General features: G+C 47.4%; 7 protein-coding genes across 7 annotated transcripts; 3 read left to right on the top strand and 4 right to left on the bottom strand.

The window, feature by feature from the left end:
* Nucleotides 1-11: 11 nt before the first annotated feature.
* M430DRAFT_104062 (hypothetical protein) lies at nucleotides 12-913 on the top strand (the record flags this gene model as incomplete). Its single annotated transcript, XM_024860901.1, has 2 exons — nucleotides 12-121; nucleotides 190-913. The coding sequence occupies 2 exons, from the start codon at nucleotides 12-14 to the stop codon at nucleotides 911-913; spliced, it is 834 nt and encodes a 277-aa protein (XP_024719884.1).
* Nucleotides 914-2,766: 1,853 nt separating this feature from the next.
* Nucleotides 2,767-3,400, bottom strand: M430DRAFT_259228 (hypothetical protein). The gene is made up of 3 exons (XM_024865316.1): nucleotides 3,077-3,400; nucleotides 2,881-2,972; nucleotides 2,767-2,846 (listed from the first exon to the last, which is right to left on the bottom strand). The coding sequence occupies exons 1-3, from the start codon at nucleotides 3,186-3,188 to the stop codon at nucleotides 2,781-2,783; spliced, it is 270 nt and encodes an 89-aa protein (XP_024719883.1). The 5' UTR covers nucleotides 3,189-3,400; the 3' UTR covers nucleotides 2,767-2,780.
* A 3,226-nt stretch (nucleotides 3,401-6,626) lies between these two features.
* Nucleotides 6,627-8,056, bottom strand: M430DRAFT_105122 (hypothetical protein; the record flags this gene model as incomplete). Its single annotated transcript, XM_024860979.1, has 2 exons — nucleotides 6,627-7,710; nucleotides 7,758-8,056. 2 exons carry the CDS (start codon nucleotides 8,054-8,056, stop codon nucleotides 6,627-6,629), a joined length of 1,383 nt encoding a protein of 460 aa, XP_024719882.1.
* A 215-nt stretch (nucleotides 8,057-8,271) lies between these two features.
* On the top strand, nucleotides 8,272-11,181 carry M430DRAFT_43522 (hypothetical protein). The gene has a single exon (XM_024867627.1). The coding sequence runs from the start codon at nucleotides 8,367-8,369 to the stop codon at nucleotides 10,692-10,694; it is 2,328 nt and encodes a 775-aa protein (XP_024719881.1). The 5' UTR covers nucleotides 8,272-8,366; the 3' UTR covers nucleotides 10,695-11,181.
* A 168-nt stretch (nucleotides 11,182-11,349) lies between these two features.
* Nucleotides 11,350-12,382, bottom strand: M430DRAFT_104180 (hypothetical protein; the record flags this gene model as incomplete). The annotated part of the gene is made up of 4 exons (XM_024860910.1): nucleotides 11,350-11,432; nucleotides 11,482-11,759; nucleotides 11,809-12,067; nucleotides 12,124-12,382. The coding sequence occupies 4 exons, from the start codon at nucleotides 12,380-12,382 to the stop codon at nucleotides 11,350-11,352; spliced, it is 879 nt and encodes a 292-aa protein (XP_024719880.1).
* A 944-nt stretch (nucleotides 12,383-13,326) lies between these two features.
* M430DRAFT_67862 (hypothetical protein) lies at nucleotides 13,327-15,289 on the top strand. Its single transcript, XM_024869313.1, has 2 exons — nucleotides 13,327-13,693; nucleotides 13,743-15,289. The coding sequence occupies exons 1-2, from the start codon at nucleotides 13,360-13,362 to the stop codon at nucleotides 14,984-14,986; spliced, it is 1,578 nt and encodes a 525-aa protein (XP_024719879.1). The 5' UTR covers nucleotides 13,327-13,359; the 3' UTR covers nucleotides 14,987-15,289.
* Nucleotides 15,290-15,876: 587 nt separating this feature from the next.
* On the bottom strand, nucleotides 15,877-17,316 carry M430DRAFT_142850 (hypothetical protein). The gene is made up of 4 exons (XM_024862786.1): nucleotides 16,844-17,316; nucleotides 16,583-16,796; nucleotides 16,324-16,532; nucleotides 15,877-16,273 (listed from the first exon to the last, which is right to left on the bottom strand). Exons 1-4 carry the CDS (start codon nucleotides 17,261-17,263, stop codon nucleotides 15,944-15,946), a joined length of 1,173 nt encoding a protein of 390 aa, XP_024719878.1. The 5' UTR covers nucleotides 17,264-17,316; the 3' UTR covers nucleotides 15,877-15,943.
* Between the last annotated feature and the right edge of the window lie 718 nt (nucleotides 17,317-18,034).

Genomic DNA, 18,034 nt, shown 5'->3' with positions numbered 1-18,034 from the left:
CTCCCTTCTTCATGCACTGCCAAAGATGCTCACGTATGCAGTTAACTCGCGAATACAAGTCGATCTCCGAAAACCCCCCTCCATACATCGTCGCCCACCCATCCGAATCCAATATCCTGGAGTACGTTTCTCCCTCTCTTTCTCCCCTGCTCTGACCAATTTGAACTAGTTTGCTGATGGAGGAAATAGATGGCATTATATCCTGACGGGCCCGCCCTCGACACCTTACCATAACGGACAATATTGGGGCACGCTCATCTTCCCTCCCGACTACCCTTTTGCTCCTCCCGCGATTCGAATGCACACTCCATCTGGTCGTTTCCAACCCTCTACGCGGTTATGTCTGTCGATCTCTGACTTCCACCCAAAGAGTTTCAATCCCGCCTGGGAGGTGTCTACCATCTTGATAGGCCTCTTGAGTTTCATGACCAGTGAAGAGATGACTACTGGGTCAGTAGGCGCCACAGAAGCCGAGAGGAAATGGGCAGCCGGACGTACACGCTGGTGGAACAGTACTGGCGGCGGTTCCTGGACCGAATCGGGGAAGGGCTTGCAGAAGGGCAATGTCAAAGCTGGTGACGGAGGCGCAAAATTCAGAAGCGAGTGGCCCGAATTGGACAAGGAGAATTGGAAATGGATGAAGGAAAATAAGATTGACCCCATGACGGGTAATCCCATGGTTGAGTCTGGGTCTGGGAACACTGGCAATACCTGCGCACCTGGAATGGCACTGCGAAGACCTAGTGGGAGCCAGCCTATTGCCGGGGCAGTGGTGGAAGGCGGTCGAGCGGTAGGACAGGAGGGCAGGGGATGGCTCAGACAGAATAAGCTACTGGTCTCGGGGATGTTGATATTTACTTACGTTTTGATTGCGAGGTTGCTTGGTGAAGGAACTGGTGGGAAGATATCATAGGTCCTTTGCTCCAGCAGGATATTAAAGGCTGGAATTGGGAGCGAAGCGAGCAGCGAGCAGAAAGGCTTGTACTAGTAGAGGGGTAAAGGCGTGGCTGCTTTGTCGTTGTATTTGGTTTAGGATTCAGCGTGGCGCTCTCGGGAGGAATCAAAGGAATAGAATACAAGGTAGTACAATCAAACTTTCTTTTTGACTTGCGAGCATCTGAAGGCTTTTGGGGTCTCCAAGGCGAAGTCAATTGTCCTTCAACTATGGCTTCAACTATACTAGGTATTCGAATCTACCATCTCAATGAAAATCACATGTCACAAGTCATATCACATAAAGTAGGTGGCACTTCTTTCTCATCTTGTAACACATTCCTTCAAGCTAACACCCCATGCTAGCTAGCTACCACCCAGTCGCACTCCTCCCAACCAAGCTCCCAAAAACGAGACAATCAAGCCATCTAATCTCCCCTCCCAATAATCAACACCTCCTCTCCCTCTCCTCCCTCAATCCGCACCAACCATTCCAAGACTTCTAATTCCCGCATCAGTCTCCGTGGACGATATCAAATGGCAATCGACAAGCGGGTTTCGAAGAGATGATGGTTGACATTTAGTGCTACATGATGCGGATTAGTTATTGGTCTTGAAGGGTATAGAGAGAAAAGATTGGCTTACGGAGCAGCAGGAGCATCCCTTGGTGCAGGAGTGGGTGGATGAAGCGCAGCTTGAGCAAGAGCAGTCTCCCATTTTGACTAGTGTTGACTTTTGAGGGTCTGATAATTTGGTTGTGGTGTTGTTTTGGTTTTGTGTTCGAAGAAGCTTTCGATTTCGAGTGTAGGCTGGTAGAAGTTGGAAGAGAGGGAAGAGAAGGGTGATACTTATACCCGTGGAGACAAAGAGGGGAGTCGTGAAGAAGAAGAAGAGGGGCAACCATATGACACGCATGCCTCCACACCACTTCAACGTCGATCACCCGTTACTGTCAAATGAGAGTCCAGACCCGGAAATGGGGTGGATGGACAACAGCGCCAACATTACATGTCAGCTGCCCGACACCTCCCACGCTCCCACGGGGGCTATCACTAGGTAGGCAAATGGGAGGAGCCCCCAAGACACCATGTGGGATGCGTGAAGCAACCATCTTTTTACACTACGGCATCTCGAAAGGGATGTCCCACAACTCGTGGGGCTCCCAATACGTAACGGTAGCGGTAATGTAAATAATGGCTGATATAACAAAATATGGCTCATGTGAATGAGTACCTTAGGTAGATGGCTTATCGAAGTTGATTTGCGAGGACAAGTAGAGATAGATAAGAAAGCTGGAGTTGTGACGTTGCCCCTATTTTTGAGTTTCGAGCTTCTTGAAGAGTCCAATCAAGTCTACGGTTCTAAAGACGAGGCAATGTGGTGAAGGGAGAAGAAGTTGATCTCCTTCCTCAAGAGGCCCCTCGCAACGATGGTCTTGGCCTTGGCCCTTCTAAGGGGTTTGAATTCCGGCTGTGATAACGATAGTAGTGTGGTCCATGAGCTCAGTTGATTTGATTAGGTACGAAGGAAGCATAGAACTGCATATGGTAGTGGAATCTGTCTCCGAGACGTGGCGGTTGTTTTGTGGCATAGGGTAGGGAGCCTGATCTACTACTTCTGTACGATGCGCCAAGTGGGAAGAGTCTCGAAGCTTTTATATGGAATCGGGGGTTTACGGCGGGCATTATCGAGACGGATTTCGATCTACTCAGTCACTAAAAGACGTTCTGCCGTAAGGGGGCCGATAGGGCCTCAATACAGTAGTAGGCCAAGCATGTCACATAGCATTACATGTCTGTGGGGCTGGGATTGGGCATGAATTCCACATTGGATTTCTACGCCACTACCTATGGCACGAATGATTGTTCCCCCAAGCCGTGCCCCCGAAAACCAACGAGATATGCCCCCCCTTCCTCCCCATAATACCATCCCCCATCCCAACCCGACCTCCACAATCGCGTCCCTATGCGCAGCAAACCCAAAAAGACCTAAGTATCCATGCACAGCGAGGTCGACAAGAACCAAAGAGCGGACGGGAGCTTTGTCATGATGGCCGTGTTGGAGATTTATTTGCCGCAGCTGGAGCAGGAGCAGCTAGTGCCGCAGTTGCCTGTTGTCGTTCACTGTCAGCTTTGGTTGGAGCCTTTTGGGGGGGAATAGATAAGATGAAGTCGAGAGAGTGAGAGAGAGGGGTGGCGAGAGCGGGGTCGGTACTTACAGCTGGAGGAACCGGAGCATCCACATTCGCCCTTCATGATGACTGATTTTCTTGGTTTTTGGAGAAAGGATATTTTGGTACTGGTACTGATGTCGTTTTTCGATATGACTTGTGTGAGGTTCTTGAGTGACTGATGTTGTTCGTTGAAAGAATTGTGAAGAGGTGGGCAAGTGCCCTTTGTATGTTATCTGACCCGAGATCTACCGTGCCGCTTTTCTGGCCCAACAGCCAATCAGCGGCGAGCGAGTGAGTGTTTTGTGCGGATTATAGCGCGGGGTTTTGTTGGGGCCTTGGAGCCTTAGAGCCTTGGAACCTTTGGGTGGAAGAGGTCATAGCATATCGTGCTAAGCCAGATGGGGACAGGCGCGCGCCCCGTCCCGCTCAGAGCCCGAGGGGCCCTTTTCTTGCCGATTCCGGATCTGGACGGTCAAACCTCATCTGTTTACAAAGATCGTCCGAGTTTCATCCTGCCATGGAGTTGGCTATACAGTTGGCTGAGGATAGCTCCATCATGGCCCAAAGCGATAGAAGCATGAAGAACATCAATATGGCAGAACCTTCAAGACCGGGTTCTTGGCGTTGCAAGTTACGTACAAAGTCCCTGCACAAGTGTCAGAATCATCCATCACACAATGCGGGTCTGCTTCTAGTTCTGCATCTTCTTTCTGCACTATAGGCTATAGCACAAAGTACCTTAGAAGTAGTCCCTAGGGACTCGACGGAGCGAGCATACGGATAAGGCCTTGAGGGCCGTTTCCGTGCTCGACCTCGTATGTACAACACGCTGCATGCTTATTTCATGCTCTCTGTCTGACATGCATGAAGTTATCAGATCCTCGCCAGACTGGCAAAGGAACCAATGAAAACATGCTCAAAACACACCTCCTACAACATGCGTATGGATGTATACAAGATCGAGCCAGCGCTCGTTAACACCCTCTTCCACCTCAACGCCTTGCGAGAGCGAGAAAAGGGCTAGATAGGTCTTTTCCCCCCCCCCCCCCCCCCCAAAGCCTAAGGTATTTCCCCCTGGGATAGCTGAGACATGGTCACATGCGAAATGGTTCTTTAGACCCCTCTACGCTGGCAAAAGGCAGCGCGCAGCATTCCGTGCGTCTTCTGGTGGTTTAGACGAGCATCTGATGTGTTAAAGGGTTTGCGCTATTGGGTGGATGGATGCCATTATGCGTTTGCCCCGCATTGATCTTGGCTGGTCACGTCGGCCATGTCAGGAGACTTGACTTGCCTCGGAGAAGTTATCTCTATGCCCATCCACTGGCTTCTTCGATCAACCTAGTACTGTATCCAACATAACCGAGCTGCTATGTCTGCAACTTGTATTTTGCCCATCGCCGATAAATAGGTACTTATCAACCAATTAGTCTCCCCTGGGACAAGGCTCGGGGTTATAACGCACAAACAGAAGAGCAATATTGAGACACTTCTGCAACGCCTACTTATAGGACCACTTTTCTCTGCTGTTATTCTGCTCTTTTGTCGAGGATTCGTAAGTGCCGACTTCGTACCACTTGTCCATGTGACTCGCACAACACATGAATGCCGTTTCCCTGAGCAGGTTCGAGCTCAATAAGAGAAGATATCTGGAGCAATCTATCTCAATAACTATGCATTACAGCTCATCGGAAAATCTTGTACATCGAAGTTGGAAGTCATGTGACGATGACTGGTGCTTTTTGTTGCACGTCGCATCGGCGCTTGTCATGAGAGTGCTGGACGTTGGTCTTGATGCCAGTGAGATTAGCGTCACATGACACTGAGGGGTTTTGTTGCACATCGCATCAGCGCTGGCTTCGACGACAATGTCGGTTTTGACAAGGTAGGATTAGCATCACGTGATATTTCCTAAATTCCTCTCCCTCGTGGGCTCGAATTACCAATTTCTATGTTATACCAATTGTCATTGGAAACCACTACTAAACCACGTACCATATCCTATGGTCCCTAAGGTACGACCCTCGACATACAGCAGATGACTAAGCTGCCACTGGCCTAAGCAGTTGGGTAAGAGATACTCCATGATGTTGAGTGAGGATTACTTACTGATATAACTGTCAAGTTAGTATAAATTCCAGAATTTCCAAAGGAACTTAATCAAAATATCAGTTTACCTCGATAGTTGTGGCTTCTTTGAGAACGTTTTCAAACATCACGGCCCGAAGGATCGGGAGATTGTTGACGCAGTCCTCACCTATATATTCCAAAATGGCCTTATAGAGCCATTAGCCAACGAATTGATGAGTCTTCTATTCGTTCTTGTCAGCAGCGGTTTGTTCGTCGTACCATCACAGGCCTTCGGTATACTACGTTGCTTCCTAGCCGCCTGAGCCTATTCAGGGTATGTCTGGCTGCGTCCGGCGTTTAGACTTTTGTTCAATCTCTCGACATGCGCACTCGTGACCAGTATCGATTTTCTCAGTTGCCTGAATAGCTAATTGCTGAATATTTAGTTCAGTCATGTTGCATGGGAGATGGCAGTAGATGGATGTTCTAACGAGAAACAATAACCACAAAATGGGACAGGAATCTTCAACTGTTTGTCAATCTAACTCGTCCACGGAACCAAGAAATCTGGGCACATAAAAGTATATGACCAGCAGGTCATGCAGATATCAGAAGTTTTGCACAATAATCAAGACATTCCCGATTTTAGTAGCGCCTTTCCAAGCTGAGTACATCACGTCCATCACCTGTCGGCGCTTCAATCAAGACTTCAATCATCGCACTCATAGCTTGTCAGATATTTCCGCCATAGACTGTGATCAATCCTTGATTTGATTGCATATTCAGAGGGGAGCTTGTTCGCCGATAATAACCTAATTGGGTGGAGTTGCTCAGTACCGGACGGAATACCACCCAAGATTGCAGTTGTTCAAGCTTGCAATTACCAAAGCAATTTCAGCAAGACAATTAGTATCCATCCAAACAAATTCCTAGCCTGTTAGATCCAAGTTGAAATACAAAAATTCGTAAAAGTCGTGAGTTTAGTTCTGTAGGTCGTACCTCATCCAGCAGTACGCTTGCTTCCGCGTTTAATACATTTCCCTCGTTCGTCGACCGCTCTTTGTGCACCCTACATATATTATCAGCAGATGACTCAACGAGCAGAAACACATGCGTTAGAGCTTCCATACAATCGCACTAGAACATCGTCAGTTAGAGTTTACAACCACTGAGATCATGTCATCGTACCGTAATAGGCGTTGATCCCTCATTATGGATCAGACAGTATCCTCCTGTGCAAAGACTGCACATCCTTTGGGTGCGATCGATGCATCTGGCGCACTGAGATCATCAACATCCATCCAAAATCCATACTCGTGACGGCACTTACATTGAGACCACATCCAAAGCAACCCCGAATGACCCCCAGCTACTCTCAAGTCAGCCTGGTGGTCTGGAATGGTGCACAAAATGAATCCATCTTGTTTTAAGTATCTTCCTCGGTGAAGGCCACTCAACTCCGCACTTCATTACTACCGGTTTCGGACAGCACCGTTTCCATAATACGACTCGCAATACAAAGATTGATATGTACCTTGACATCTCTATTTAGTTCTTCCTGCCCAGCACTGACACTATGCAACGACTCAGTTGCAGTGGATGTGTAGCCCGGATTTCCGACTTCGTAGCAATCTTCACACCACCATTTGTGGCAACTCTCGCAGTATCGATTTCGGAGGCATTCGACACAGCGTACTAACAGCTCCTTTGTATGGTGGGAGTCTCGGCGTAACGGAGTCTTCGCTGACTTGATAGTTGATGAATGGAGTGGTGGAGGAGCCAGCAGCGGGAAGCGTTCCATGGGTGATATTTCAAACCTTGCGACGCCTTCAGGAGCACCACCACACCGACTGCAGACTCCAAGCCCATGCGTTGCAATCCGAGGCGGTATGTATGCGTCGGGACGCCAATACCAAGGTGAACTATTCGGTTTTTCGAAAGAAGTATACTTGATCAAGGCTGAATGTCGAGGTCCATTGCAGAGAACGGCATCAAAACATATAATACCCTGACAAGCTTGAATGGTTTCTGCCCACTCCGAAGATGGCACTTTTGGAAAGACCTTACCACTCTTCTGAAACCACTTGTCACTAGCCATGTCCTCTGCGAGCGCATCCTCGGATTTCTGGTTCCATCGTGCCCCAATTTGTGCACCCCTTGCGGATACTGACCCTCCATATGATGGGACTATATCTAGCGGTGCAACACCTGGGGGGTATCTTTTAATGTAAGGTCGGAGTCGAGATGACGAGGGGGGATCCTTTGGCCCGAATACATACAAGCCCTGGAGCTTAGGTGTTCCGGCTGGTCTCGAAGGTCTGACTGCATACAAAAGGGCTTGTTGCAGTTTACGTTCGTTCAGATGTTGGACATCACGAATTGACAGGATTTGGACGTTGAAAGATTCGTGGGTAATGATCTCGGTGACTAAATCAGCTGGGACTGTGAGCCCATCAAGGACTAAGGTCCGGACATCTTGAAGAATATTTCGGCGTCGAAGATTGCTGAAAATCCCCCTCAAGGGACCTCCGTAGAAACTGTGATTATCTCAATATAAGAATCTTTAGTACAAGGGTTGACCAACTCGTCTTCCGTAACATTCTCATCAACTTGAATGTTCCGCCATACTTCTCCTCCGTGATCGAGTGAGCCAATTTCCGACCGAGCGTACTTGACCTGACTCAAGTCAAGACGTCTAAATACGTGTGGTGCCCTGTGAATGAGGGCATGGAAGGATTTAGAGGTGGATCCCAGGGCCAACACAGAGGAGACTGGAAGGTATGGGACGGTTTGATAGAGGACCAGGGTATTGGAAAGGAGTTGAAGAAGTGAAGTTGGAAGCTTGCTCTGCGGTGCGGTAGATATAGACAGACCAGATTCCATATCGCTGCAAAGGAGATTTCTCTTGTCGTCGTCGCTGCCAGCCCTCAAGTGGGGTGAAGGATGACGTTTGATACACACTGTCACGTGCTTGTGCCTCACCGTATCGTGGTATTATCTTACCTTATCTTAGCGTATTATGCTTATCATAAGCGAAGAGGGCGATAAAGTTCTCGAAGATGCTCTTCCACTTTCTTGTGATTATCAATCTGCCACCTCCACGCCGTATGCGCCAGCCTATATGTACTTCTTTTTAAAAGCCATATCGAGGACTTGGCTACATTAATAACGAACTCTTAACATATCCAGCGCAATGGCAGCACAGGACATCTCTCTAGCATGGTCTGGGGTGTTCAAGGTGGCGGCAAATGGCAACAAGACATTACCGGGCGACAAGATTGTCCTTCCTCAATCTGCCCTCGAACAATTGCTAGCAGCTTCAACAGTAACCGTCAATTCAAGGACTAGGCCTGGTGCCTCTTTCGATCCCTTTAATCCATACTCCCTCGCGGCGGCAAGAGCAGAGCAATCGCAATGGCGAGACACGCAACAGCAGCTCCCACATCCACTTACTTTTCGATTGGTCAACTCAAATAATGGCAATGTTGTTTACGCAGGGATCAGGGAATTTTCTGCTGAGGAGGGCGAAGTTGGACTGAGTTCTTTTCTCTTGGAGGCACTTGGCATCACTAAAGCCCCGGCAAAGTCAAAGCCCACGCCAATCACTAGAAATGATGCTGGATCGCCAGCTAGTGCAATCGATCTTACAGAAGACACTACAATAGATCTAACGAAAGACGAAGAAGAGCCTACACGAATCACGGTTCATGCGAAGCAACTGCCAAAAGGAACATACGTGCGATTACGACCTCTGGAGGCGGGATATAACCCGGAAGATTGGAAGGCATTACTTGAGCGGCATTTACGGGAAAACTTCACAACGTTAACCAACGGGGAAATCTTGACAGTTAGGGGATCTAGAGCGGAAGAATTTCAGTTCCTTATTGATAAATTCCTACCCGAGGGCGATGGCATATGCGTTGTGGATACGGATTTGGAGGTTGATATTGAAGCCTTGAATGAGGAGCAGGCTCGGGAGACGTTGAAGCAGATAATGAAGAAGGCGCAAAAAGCTCCAGGAACCGCTGAGGGAAGTTCAATTGGAGGGAACATTGATGTTTGGAAGCCGTTTGATGGACAGGTTGTCGAAGGCGATTACGTTGACTTTGAATTACCCTCTTGGGATCGAGGGCAAGCACTTTATATTGAGTTGACGGCCGAGGATGATGACGATATCGATCTTCTCGTCAGCCCATATTCCGCACACCAACGAGCCAGACCACGTGAAGATGAACACCTCTGGAGCGATTTCAGTGCGAAATCAACAAAGAAAATCATTCTTCTACCATCAAATATCGGCTTGGATGGAGCGGAATCACTCTTTATATCCGTACATGTCCACAAGTTCTCAGAGGATCCAGGACATCCGCGGAAATTCATATTACGCGCGAAGAACGTCTCAAAAGAGACCATATTAGATGAATCCGAGAATCCGGCCGTCATCGAGGATGAAAATACAGAGATGCACAGCTCTGATGAAGAACAGTGTAAAAACTGCCACCAATGGGTTCCCAAGCGCACCATGATTCTGCACGAGAATTTCTGTTTACGAAACAACATCCTTTGTCCGCACTGCGGGAATATTTTCCAGAAAAAATCTCAAGAATGGCAAAATCACTGGCATTGCCCTCATGATTCTGAGTACGGCAACACTCTTCGAAGCAAACAAAGGCATGATGAAGCTTTCCATATTTCACGCCCTTGCCCCAACTGTTCGTACCAGGCAGTAAATCTCAAGGATCTCGCCGTACACAGAACCTCGGTTTGTCCGGGAAAGATTATTTTGTGCCAGTTCTGCCACCTGGAAGTACCTCAAGAAGGCGACCCCTTTGATCCTTCCCCCGAAGCACTAATTACGGGCCTCACAGAACACGAATTGGCAGATGGTGCAAGAACCACTGAGTGTCATCTCTGCTCCAAGATAGTCAGACTGCGTGACATGGCCACGCATCTAAAGCACCATGAACTCGAGAAATCCTCACGGTCCAAACCGGCAATTTGCAGAAATGTCAACTGCGGGCGAACCCTGGAAGGTGTCGGGAAAAACGGTGAGATTGGAGCGGCTACTAGGATGGGACAAGGTCCGGGAAATGACCTTGGATTGTGTAGCATCTGTTTTGGCCCTCTGTACGTCAGTATGTACGATCCAGAGGGGAAGGCTATGAAGCGACGGGTCGAACGCCGATACGTCTCTCAATTAATCACCGGCTGTGGGAAAGCATGGTGCACGAACGAATTCTGCAAGACTGCAAGGGCCAAGATTGATAAGTCGGCTCCGGCTCTATCGACCAAAGACGCATTACCATTAGTGAAGCCTTTGACGGACACGGTGAACGATCGATCCCAGCCTATGTATTTCTGTGTCGACGAAAGCAGTCAAAAAAGAAGGAAGTTGGCGGAGATGCTAGCTGGTGAAAACGTTTATGATCTCGAATGGTGCGTAGCTGCATGTGAAGCGGAGGGTGGTAATTTGGATAAAGCGAGACAATGGTTGCAGAATTGGGCGCCAAAGAAAACTTGACCTTTCAATGCTTTCTTCAAGAAGATTGATAGGTAGAGGCGATGTCCAAAAGGGAATGCGAATATCCAGAACAGCCTAAGATAGGTGGAGGTGCATTGCATAGTTGCATGGAGTTTCATGGTAATACGTTCGAGTTTCTCATGATACCAATGTATAGACTTTTATACAGGATTCTTTCGAGGGAGGTTCACCTCTGAATCTATGAGAAAGGCTTTTGCCATCTTGTTGATATGTCTGCCTCTTCCCATCGTCGTTCACCTTCTGTCCAGGATTATTACAGTTGATGGAATGAAATCTCTTTCAAAGAGCTCTGATCAAAAGTCATATATTTGGCCCCACTCTGATACAAACTCAGCCTCCTCCAAGGTCAGTTGGCAACTGGTTGGGGTGAAGGAGGATATGAGAATCTTTAGCTGGAACTGGTTTATGAAGGATTGGGATGATCATGGAAGAAGCAATCCTTGAGTTTTCGGATAGAAATACCTGGAATTTGCCAAGCTTTTGAGCGTCAAGTAGACACTTAACCTTCTCTTCCCTATATCCAACCAGCTCTCCATCCTATAATACTAAAGTATTGATCAGGATGCTGATTTACTCATGTACACGATGTCTCTTTATCTGGATCGATGTACTGGTCGCATAAATAGGGAAACAGCTAAATAGGTTCGACGCCTCTTCCCATGAACGTCCTTTCACCAAGCTCGTGCTCCACAATTTGGAACAGAGGCAGTCCCTGGACTTCGAGGTGATATCAGCAAAATGCCTTAGAGAAAGCAGATTGACTCACAATATCCTGATGCACTTGTCCCAATAGCTTCCCACGTTGCCTTGGCTTCTATATCGCCAATTTTCACCAAAGGTTTACCACTACCAGCCGCCGATGCATCAGCTGCGAGCTGGACCTGGCAACATCTATCCAGAAGTACAAACATTGCAACCGCTTCCTCAATTGACTTTCCAACTGTGAGTAAACCGTGGTTCCCCAGCAGCGCAGCTCTCTTGCTCCCGAGTGCTTTCGCAATATTCTTGCCTTCCTCAGATGCAAGAACAACTCCGCCAAAATTCCTAGTGGAAGTTAGGAAAAGCAAGAGACTCCGAAAGATGACAGTCATACTCATATAAAACGTGATCGTTGTAGAAGTTGCAAGCATCTTGAGTTAACGGATCCAAGGTGCGACCAGTTGCACAGAAGGCTCTGCCATAAAGACTATGAGAATGTGCTGCACACAATACATCCGGACGTGCAGCATGGATCTCTGAATGGATCGCGAAGGCAGCATAATTGAGGAATCTGTTCCTGCCTCCATCAATAACTTTTCCGTCATGGTTGACAAGAATGAGATCGTCGGCCGTGATTAGGGAGAAATGGAGACCTCTACTTGTCAGTGCCTGATCTTGACATGGAACGGTAGACTAGGAAGATGCGTACCAAAAGGATTGACCCAGAAGTTCTGAGGATGGACAGGGTCTCTCAGTGTTATATGTCCAGAAACTCCTTCGCAAAATCCAAATTTTGCAAAAATCCGAAACGCAAGAGCCAGCCGGTGTTTAAGATATTTGCGTTCCTCATACTTATCATCAAAGGAAGGGGGGCCTTTTGGAACGTCTTCGGGAATCGTGAGGCTGGGATCCCCGCTCCTGTAGATAGGCTTTGACGTGGATAAACCTTCCGTTGCAGAGGGGGCCATTATAACTGAAGAATAGAAGAAAGACGGATCAATAATAAGACAGTTTAAATAATCGTTAGACGATTTGGGGGGAAAAACAGATTTGTACCTTACGGTTCCAAATTTGAGGGAAGATAAGCTCCTGAGGAGCCCCCCCACCTTTCGATCTCCTTAAGTTCAGGTTTGACGACATTCTCACCCCCTGATTGATGAAAGATTACAATAAATAGATTTAACTGTAAATGACAACTTCGAATAGGTAGAAAACTATGTCCTTTGTTCAAATTCTATCCGTGAAAGTCTGTTGGACAGCACATAAAGTGCGACAATAAGCAAAGGTAAGCCAAAGGTTACTGCTCCACTACCTTACAGCAGGAACTCATAGATTCTAATTGTCAAAACAGAATCGGCAATTCATGCTCACAAACTAAAACAAGAAGATAAAATTGATTATAGATCAGGCAATACGGAGATTAAGAAAGTCAGATATCTGATAGAGATTCTAGTAATTCTGCTGAAATCAACAGTCAGGACCCATCTTTGTATATCGGCACAGCAGACCGGCCTACCTATCTGTTAAGACTTATAGACCTGAAAATTCATGAAGATTAATATGTGTACTTTTTTTATATATTTTTATATTTTTTTACATAGATTTTCAATGAATAGCTCAAAAGCAGTTGTACTTCCTAGGTAAATACTGAGGTACCCAATTATGTGGTTAGCAGTGTTGAATTAGAGTACAAAACTACCAGTACTTTTAGATGAATTTTCTAAACAGAAATTTGTAGAGACACAGAAGTTATTTGCCTTTGAAACCCATGATAAAGGCCAATATTGGTTCAATTGGAATCAACAAATTTAGTTAGATATACTGTAGTAGACACTACTGGGTTGAAGGTACTTACTTGATCACGTGCGTCCCCCGCTCACCTCCCTTGTCAAACCGGCATTCCGCCCATCATACTCACTCGATCACCACCTTCAAAGAGTGCATCATGCTGGTCACCATCCCCGAAAAAGGTGCCCTTCAAGGAGCGATTATAGTTGATTCGGCTACGGGAAGACCGAAGTGCCATCGTTTTTCCCGAGTTCCATATGCCCTCCCTCCGACGGGAGCGAGAAGATGGAAAAGACCAGAAGCTCTGCCACGTAGCTTTTCATACGGCTCGGCGCAGAATCCAACCCAATACAACAAACCTTGCTCACCATGCCCCCAGCTCCCCAAGTTCGGGGTAAAATCATCGTCAGATGAAGACTGTCTTCAGCTCAATATCTATGTGCCGCTTGGGAACCCTCCGGACGGGGGCTGGCCTGTCTTTTTCCATATGCGTAGGCCTCGAAAATCGAAGAATCATGGAATTTATACTAATTTAACTAGATGGGGGCTTTCTTCAATTTGGATCAAATAATTCAGAAGATCCATCAGATCTCCTAATCGAGACGGATGCCAAGTGCATTATTGTATCACCAGGCTACCGTCTCGGAGTTTTTGGTTTCTTATCTTCGAATGAGTTGTCGAAAGGTCTTGGATTGGGGGCCAATTTTGGGTTCTGGGATCAACGCCTCGCTCTCGAATGGACATATGAGAATATAACATTCTTTGGAGGCAACAAAGAAAACATCACCGTCGGAGGGCTTTCTGCTGGAGCTTATGCAACGTTCCATCAACTGGCATATGATATCGGACCTAACTCGAAAAAGCAAATAATTCGTCGGGTTTTCCTATGGTCAAATGGGTGCGGTGTTGAGCCAAAACGAGTCTCGGAAGCCCAGCAACAGTTTGACGAATTAATCTCTGTCTTGGGGATACCCTATTCATGGAGCGATTCACAGAAGATTGAAGCACTTCGTCGCAAATCATCAGACGAACTCATCCAAGCTGTTGGTAAACTGAAACAAAAGTTTTTCAGGCCCGTCCTGGATGGCGAGTTCATGTCAGAAGATCTATTCCAGAGAATCTACAGCGGAGCATTTGGTAAACGCATGATGGAACTCGGGATCCAGACCATGATTGGAGATTTAACGCAAGAATTTCATCTCTACAAGATGATCTATCCCCCAAGTTCGTACGAGTCGTTGGTTGACCGCCTTTCATGGGATTATCCGCGCGATATTGCCGTCGCAATCAGCTCTCCGTACAGGAATTCCTCTCTATCAAGGGATGAGTGGAAGGACACGTTCGGAAGGCTGTATGCCGACATGCAGATTCATTCTACGCTACGGGGTTTTATACAGTCGATTGCAAAACATGTGCCGCTCAGCCATATCCATCGTTACAGAATCGACTGGAGAACGAAGAGTATCGACAAGAGGCTTCCTCCGCAAGTAGGAGCTACGCATGGCACCGATATGCCTATTTGGTTCTTCGGCAATGGCGATACCTTGACTCCGTCAGAAAAGGAACTCATCCGTACGTGGCTAGAGCCAGTGACGGCTTTTTTGAAGGGGGAGGTCGTCGTGTGGGGAACTCAATCATTGACTGAGGTTAGGTATCTCACCGCTGATGGTCGAATTGAAATCAAGCAGGATGAAGTTTGGGAAAGCAAGACGCCGTTATGGAACCTCACCAAGAGAGTAACCCAAAATCGGGCCTCGACACATCGACCTGAGATCTTTGAGTGATGACAGTGACCTTAGCTCATTGATGTATGTGCATATGTATATGTACGCAAGTATTATTCGACGGGACGACAAACGAAAACTCCTTTTCCTGAACCACGATGGGTAGTTTTTGCTTCTAAAATTTAAAATCATAGCGGCCATCTATTCCCAGGAATCAGCATTGATGGGATTAAGAAGGAGCTCTGCCGTGGATTGGTACAAATTCGTGGACTAGGGGGAAATGTAAATATATATAATATTTGCTCTTACGCCGACCCAGCCAGTGGCTCTGCGGAACTTCTACTATATACAGGATAAACCAGCTTCACAACAGCCACTGTAAACCTATACATCTCTCTCATATATACAGGATGAACCAGCTTCACAACAGCCACTGTAAACCTATATACCTCTTTCAAATCCTCAGGAAAACCCTCCGTATTGACCTGCGCGCCGATCCCCACGTTAGGTGAAAAACCCGAGTTCTGCACCGTCCCCTTACCGCCAATCCCCTCACTTGGCCTTCGCTCGGCGACCGCCGGCAAGAAGCTCGGTACAGGTATAATTCTTTGTGTATCGCCCAAAGAATCCGGAAGAAAGACGGCTTGTTTCTATAGGGCTAGCAGGCCCTTTCCTCACTGTATATTTTACATGGACAGTAGTACTACTCCATGCCCTTTCATTACGCATTTCAGGGGCTCACGAACCATGAGTTTAACGTGGGAGGTAATGGCCACAGGGAGGTAGGAAACAGAGAGCGCACCTCTTCTCTCTGGTGGGGGGGTCAGGATTCGAACCTAACCTCGGCTTGCCCAGGGCCGAACTAGAATGGACAGTCCTACCACTGCGCCATCCCCCCTGGAAATATATATAGTTCATTGTGTAGAGCAGGATATTAATCCTTCTTGGGTGGAGCAAAGTGCATTTGCTCAAAATCTACCTAGGTGTATTTCGTTTCACATCATATTTTGCAGGCGATTAAGCTCTTGCAGGCTCGGGTTCCTTAGCACTCCTCATCGAGACTTGCCACATCAATCTCTGAGTAGAGCCTAACTGGCCCGTAATAGAGTGCCAAGCCCCATAATTGTGAAAGATTACTAAATCTCCATCTTCCCATCGGTGTGCATATATATGCTGCGGCTTGACGGCCTTCTTTTGCAGATTATAGCAGATCCTTCGTGTTTCCGCCAGGTCGTCAATCACTGTCACTTTACCCGTCACTGGATCTTTGGTGCGTAGGGAATGGACACAGCATCCTAGGATCTGAAGATGCGGTTGTTCTGGCCGGCCGGGATTCTTCCAGGCCATCTGAGAAGTTGTAAGTAAAATACTCACGCAATTGCTTCATGTATTCATACCGGGAAGGCTTGGACTTTGTCCCATGTCCAAGGAGGAAGCTCGTCGTTAGGCTTTTCATCGCCAACTTTCGCGATTCCTAGACCGTCGGATGTTGCTTTGCAATCTCGGATCCATTCATATGCTCTGGGAGCGTACTGGACAGTTGTGTTTAGGGCAAATTCCTGCTCCTCGGGTGTCAGTAGTTGGAAAGCTCTCGCCCCCGAGATGACTGTTCGTGGTCAGTGAAGCAGGTTTTACGTGACCAGTAGGTTGTCTCACATGCTGTGGAGCCTGCCTGTACTTCCATCACTTCTCCGTTGTCAAACCTGATTTTCTGGTCTGGTAGTTTGGGAACAACCAATCCGTGAATCAACGTCACTTTCCCGGGCAAACTCTCATACAATGGGGCATCCTGGTGCCACCGATAGAATCTTGTCTCTCCATCTTCAAGGGCTTCTTTAGTCAGTGGCTCGGCGTGAAAGTCTGCAGAATCCTGGCACGTATCAGTAGATGTATAGTTGTTCAGGTCATGCCACTTACAATATGTCTCAGATTCAAATAATCAATCCCTTCATATCCTTTGAACTCTCCATTTCCAATTATCTGCACATTCTGCGCCCTTGGAAGTCGTGCCCCATTGTTTCGAGATAAGATGTTACGAGGATCCAGAACTTGTTCTTTTCCAGCTGAATGGACATTAATCAAGTTCTCATCCCAGATAGCTGCCAGTTGCTCCAAAGCATGCGGATCAATGCCTTGCTGTTTTCTGATAACCAGAACCGAATTATCATATAGAGCTTGTCGGAGGACAGAGATATCATCTGGCAAGAGTGTGCTTGGGACGATTGGTCCCCTCTTGTTAAGGACGACTTCAGCCCCAATCAGCGTATCCTTTCGGAGCTCGGGTGCCAGAGGCACGATGGTGAACAACGAAGACGTGGGAAGCGTAGCAGAAGGCATTTTGACAGCCGTTTCAATCTTGAAAGTGCAGTCTATATGGCATGCATTTATGGCATGCCCATGAGGTTCAAGGTGCTTTATCAACTATAGACATGACTTCGATTATAGGAGAGATAAGCCCCCACCTTTGCTCCAACTCGGCGGGCTCCGAAACGATGCACTTGTCGAAAGAGATGACGATAATAAAGAGCTGGGGTGGCACGGCTGGAGTTGGAGTTGGGGTATGGCAACATTTTATCAAGGAACACAAACCAAGAGAATACTGAGATGGAGTTGCAAGCTTCTGGCGGAAGCCAAAGTCCTCCTTTAACGGTGTCTCACTTGAGATGGGACTTGCTGGGTTGCACAGAGAAGTTGGAGACATGCACAGCGTGCACGCGCATCTTACTCCAAATTTCGATTCATCCTTGATGAGCCAAGGAAAGGCTGGTTTCCCACAATTGCTGTAACTTGTTGTTGAAGCTCGTGAAGTGACGCTGAAGTCAAAAATGTGGGGGAGGGAAGACCCTCAGCGGCCCGCCACGCTCTGCCCCTTGTGGCGGTGCATGTTTACTCTATTAAGGGAGTTTTGACCAATCAACGCCATTGATTCTTATTGCGTAAGGAATGTATAGAGGGACCCTCTAAGTTCTTATCAACCTCATTGGTTGATAATCGTAATGCCCGTCTGTAAAGGGGTCGGAATAACCTTCATTTAGGGTCCAGACGCGTCAACGCCACAAATTGACGCGACGATTTCTCAAAACACGTTAATCCCCAGCTATCAAACAA

This window comes from Amorphotheca resinae (genome assembly GCF_003019875.1).
Source record: "Amorphotheca resinae ATCC 22711 unplaced genomic scaffold M430scaffold_8, whole genome shotgun sequence".
In the NCBI taxonomy this organism is placed as follows: Eukaryota; Fungi; Ascomycota; class Leotiomycetes; order Helotiales; family Amorphothecaceae; genus Amorphotheca; species Amorphotheca resinae.
Note: the sequence above shows the minus strand (reverse complement) of the source record. Positions and strands in the feature narration are given on the sequence as shown.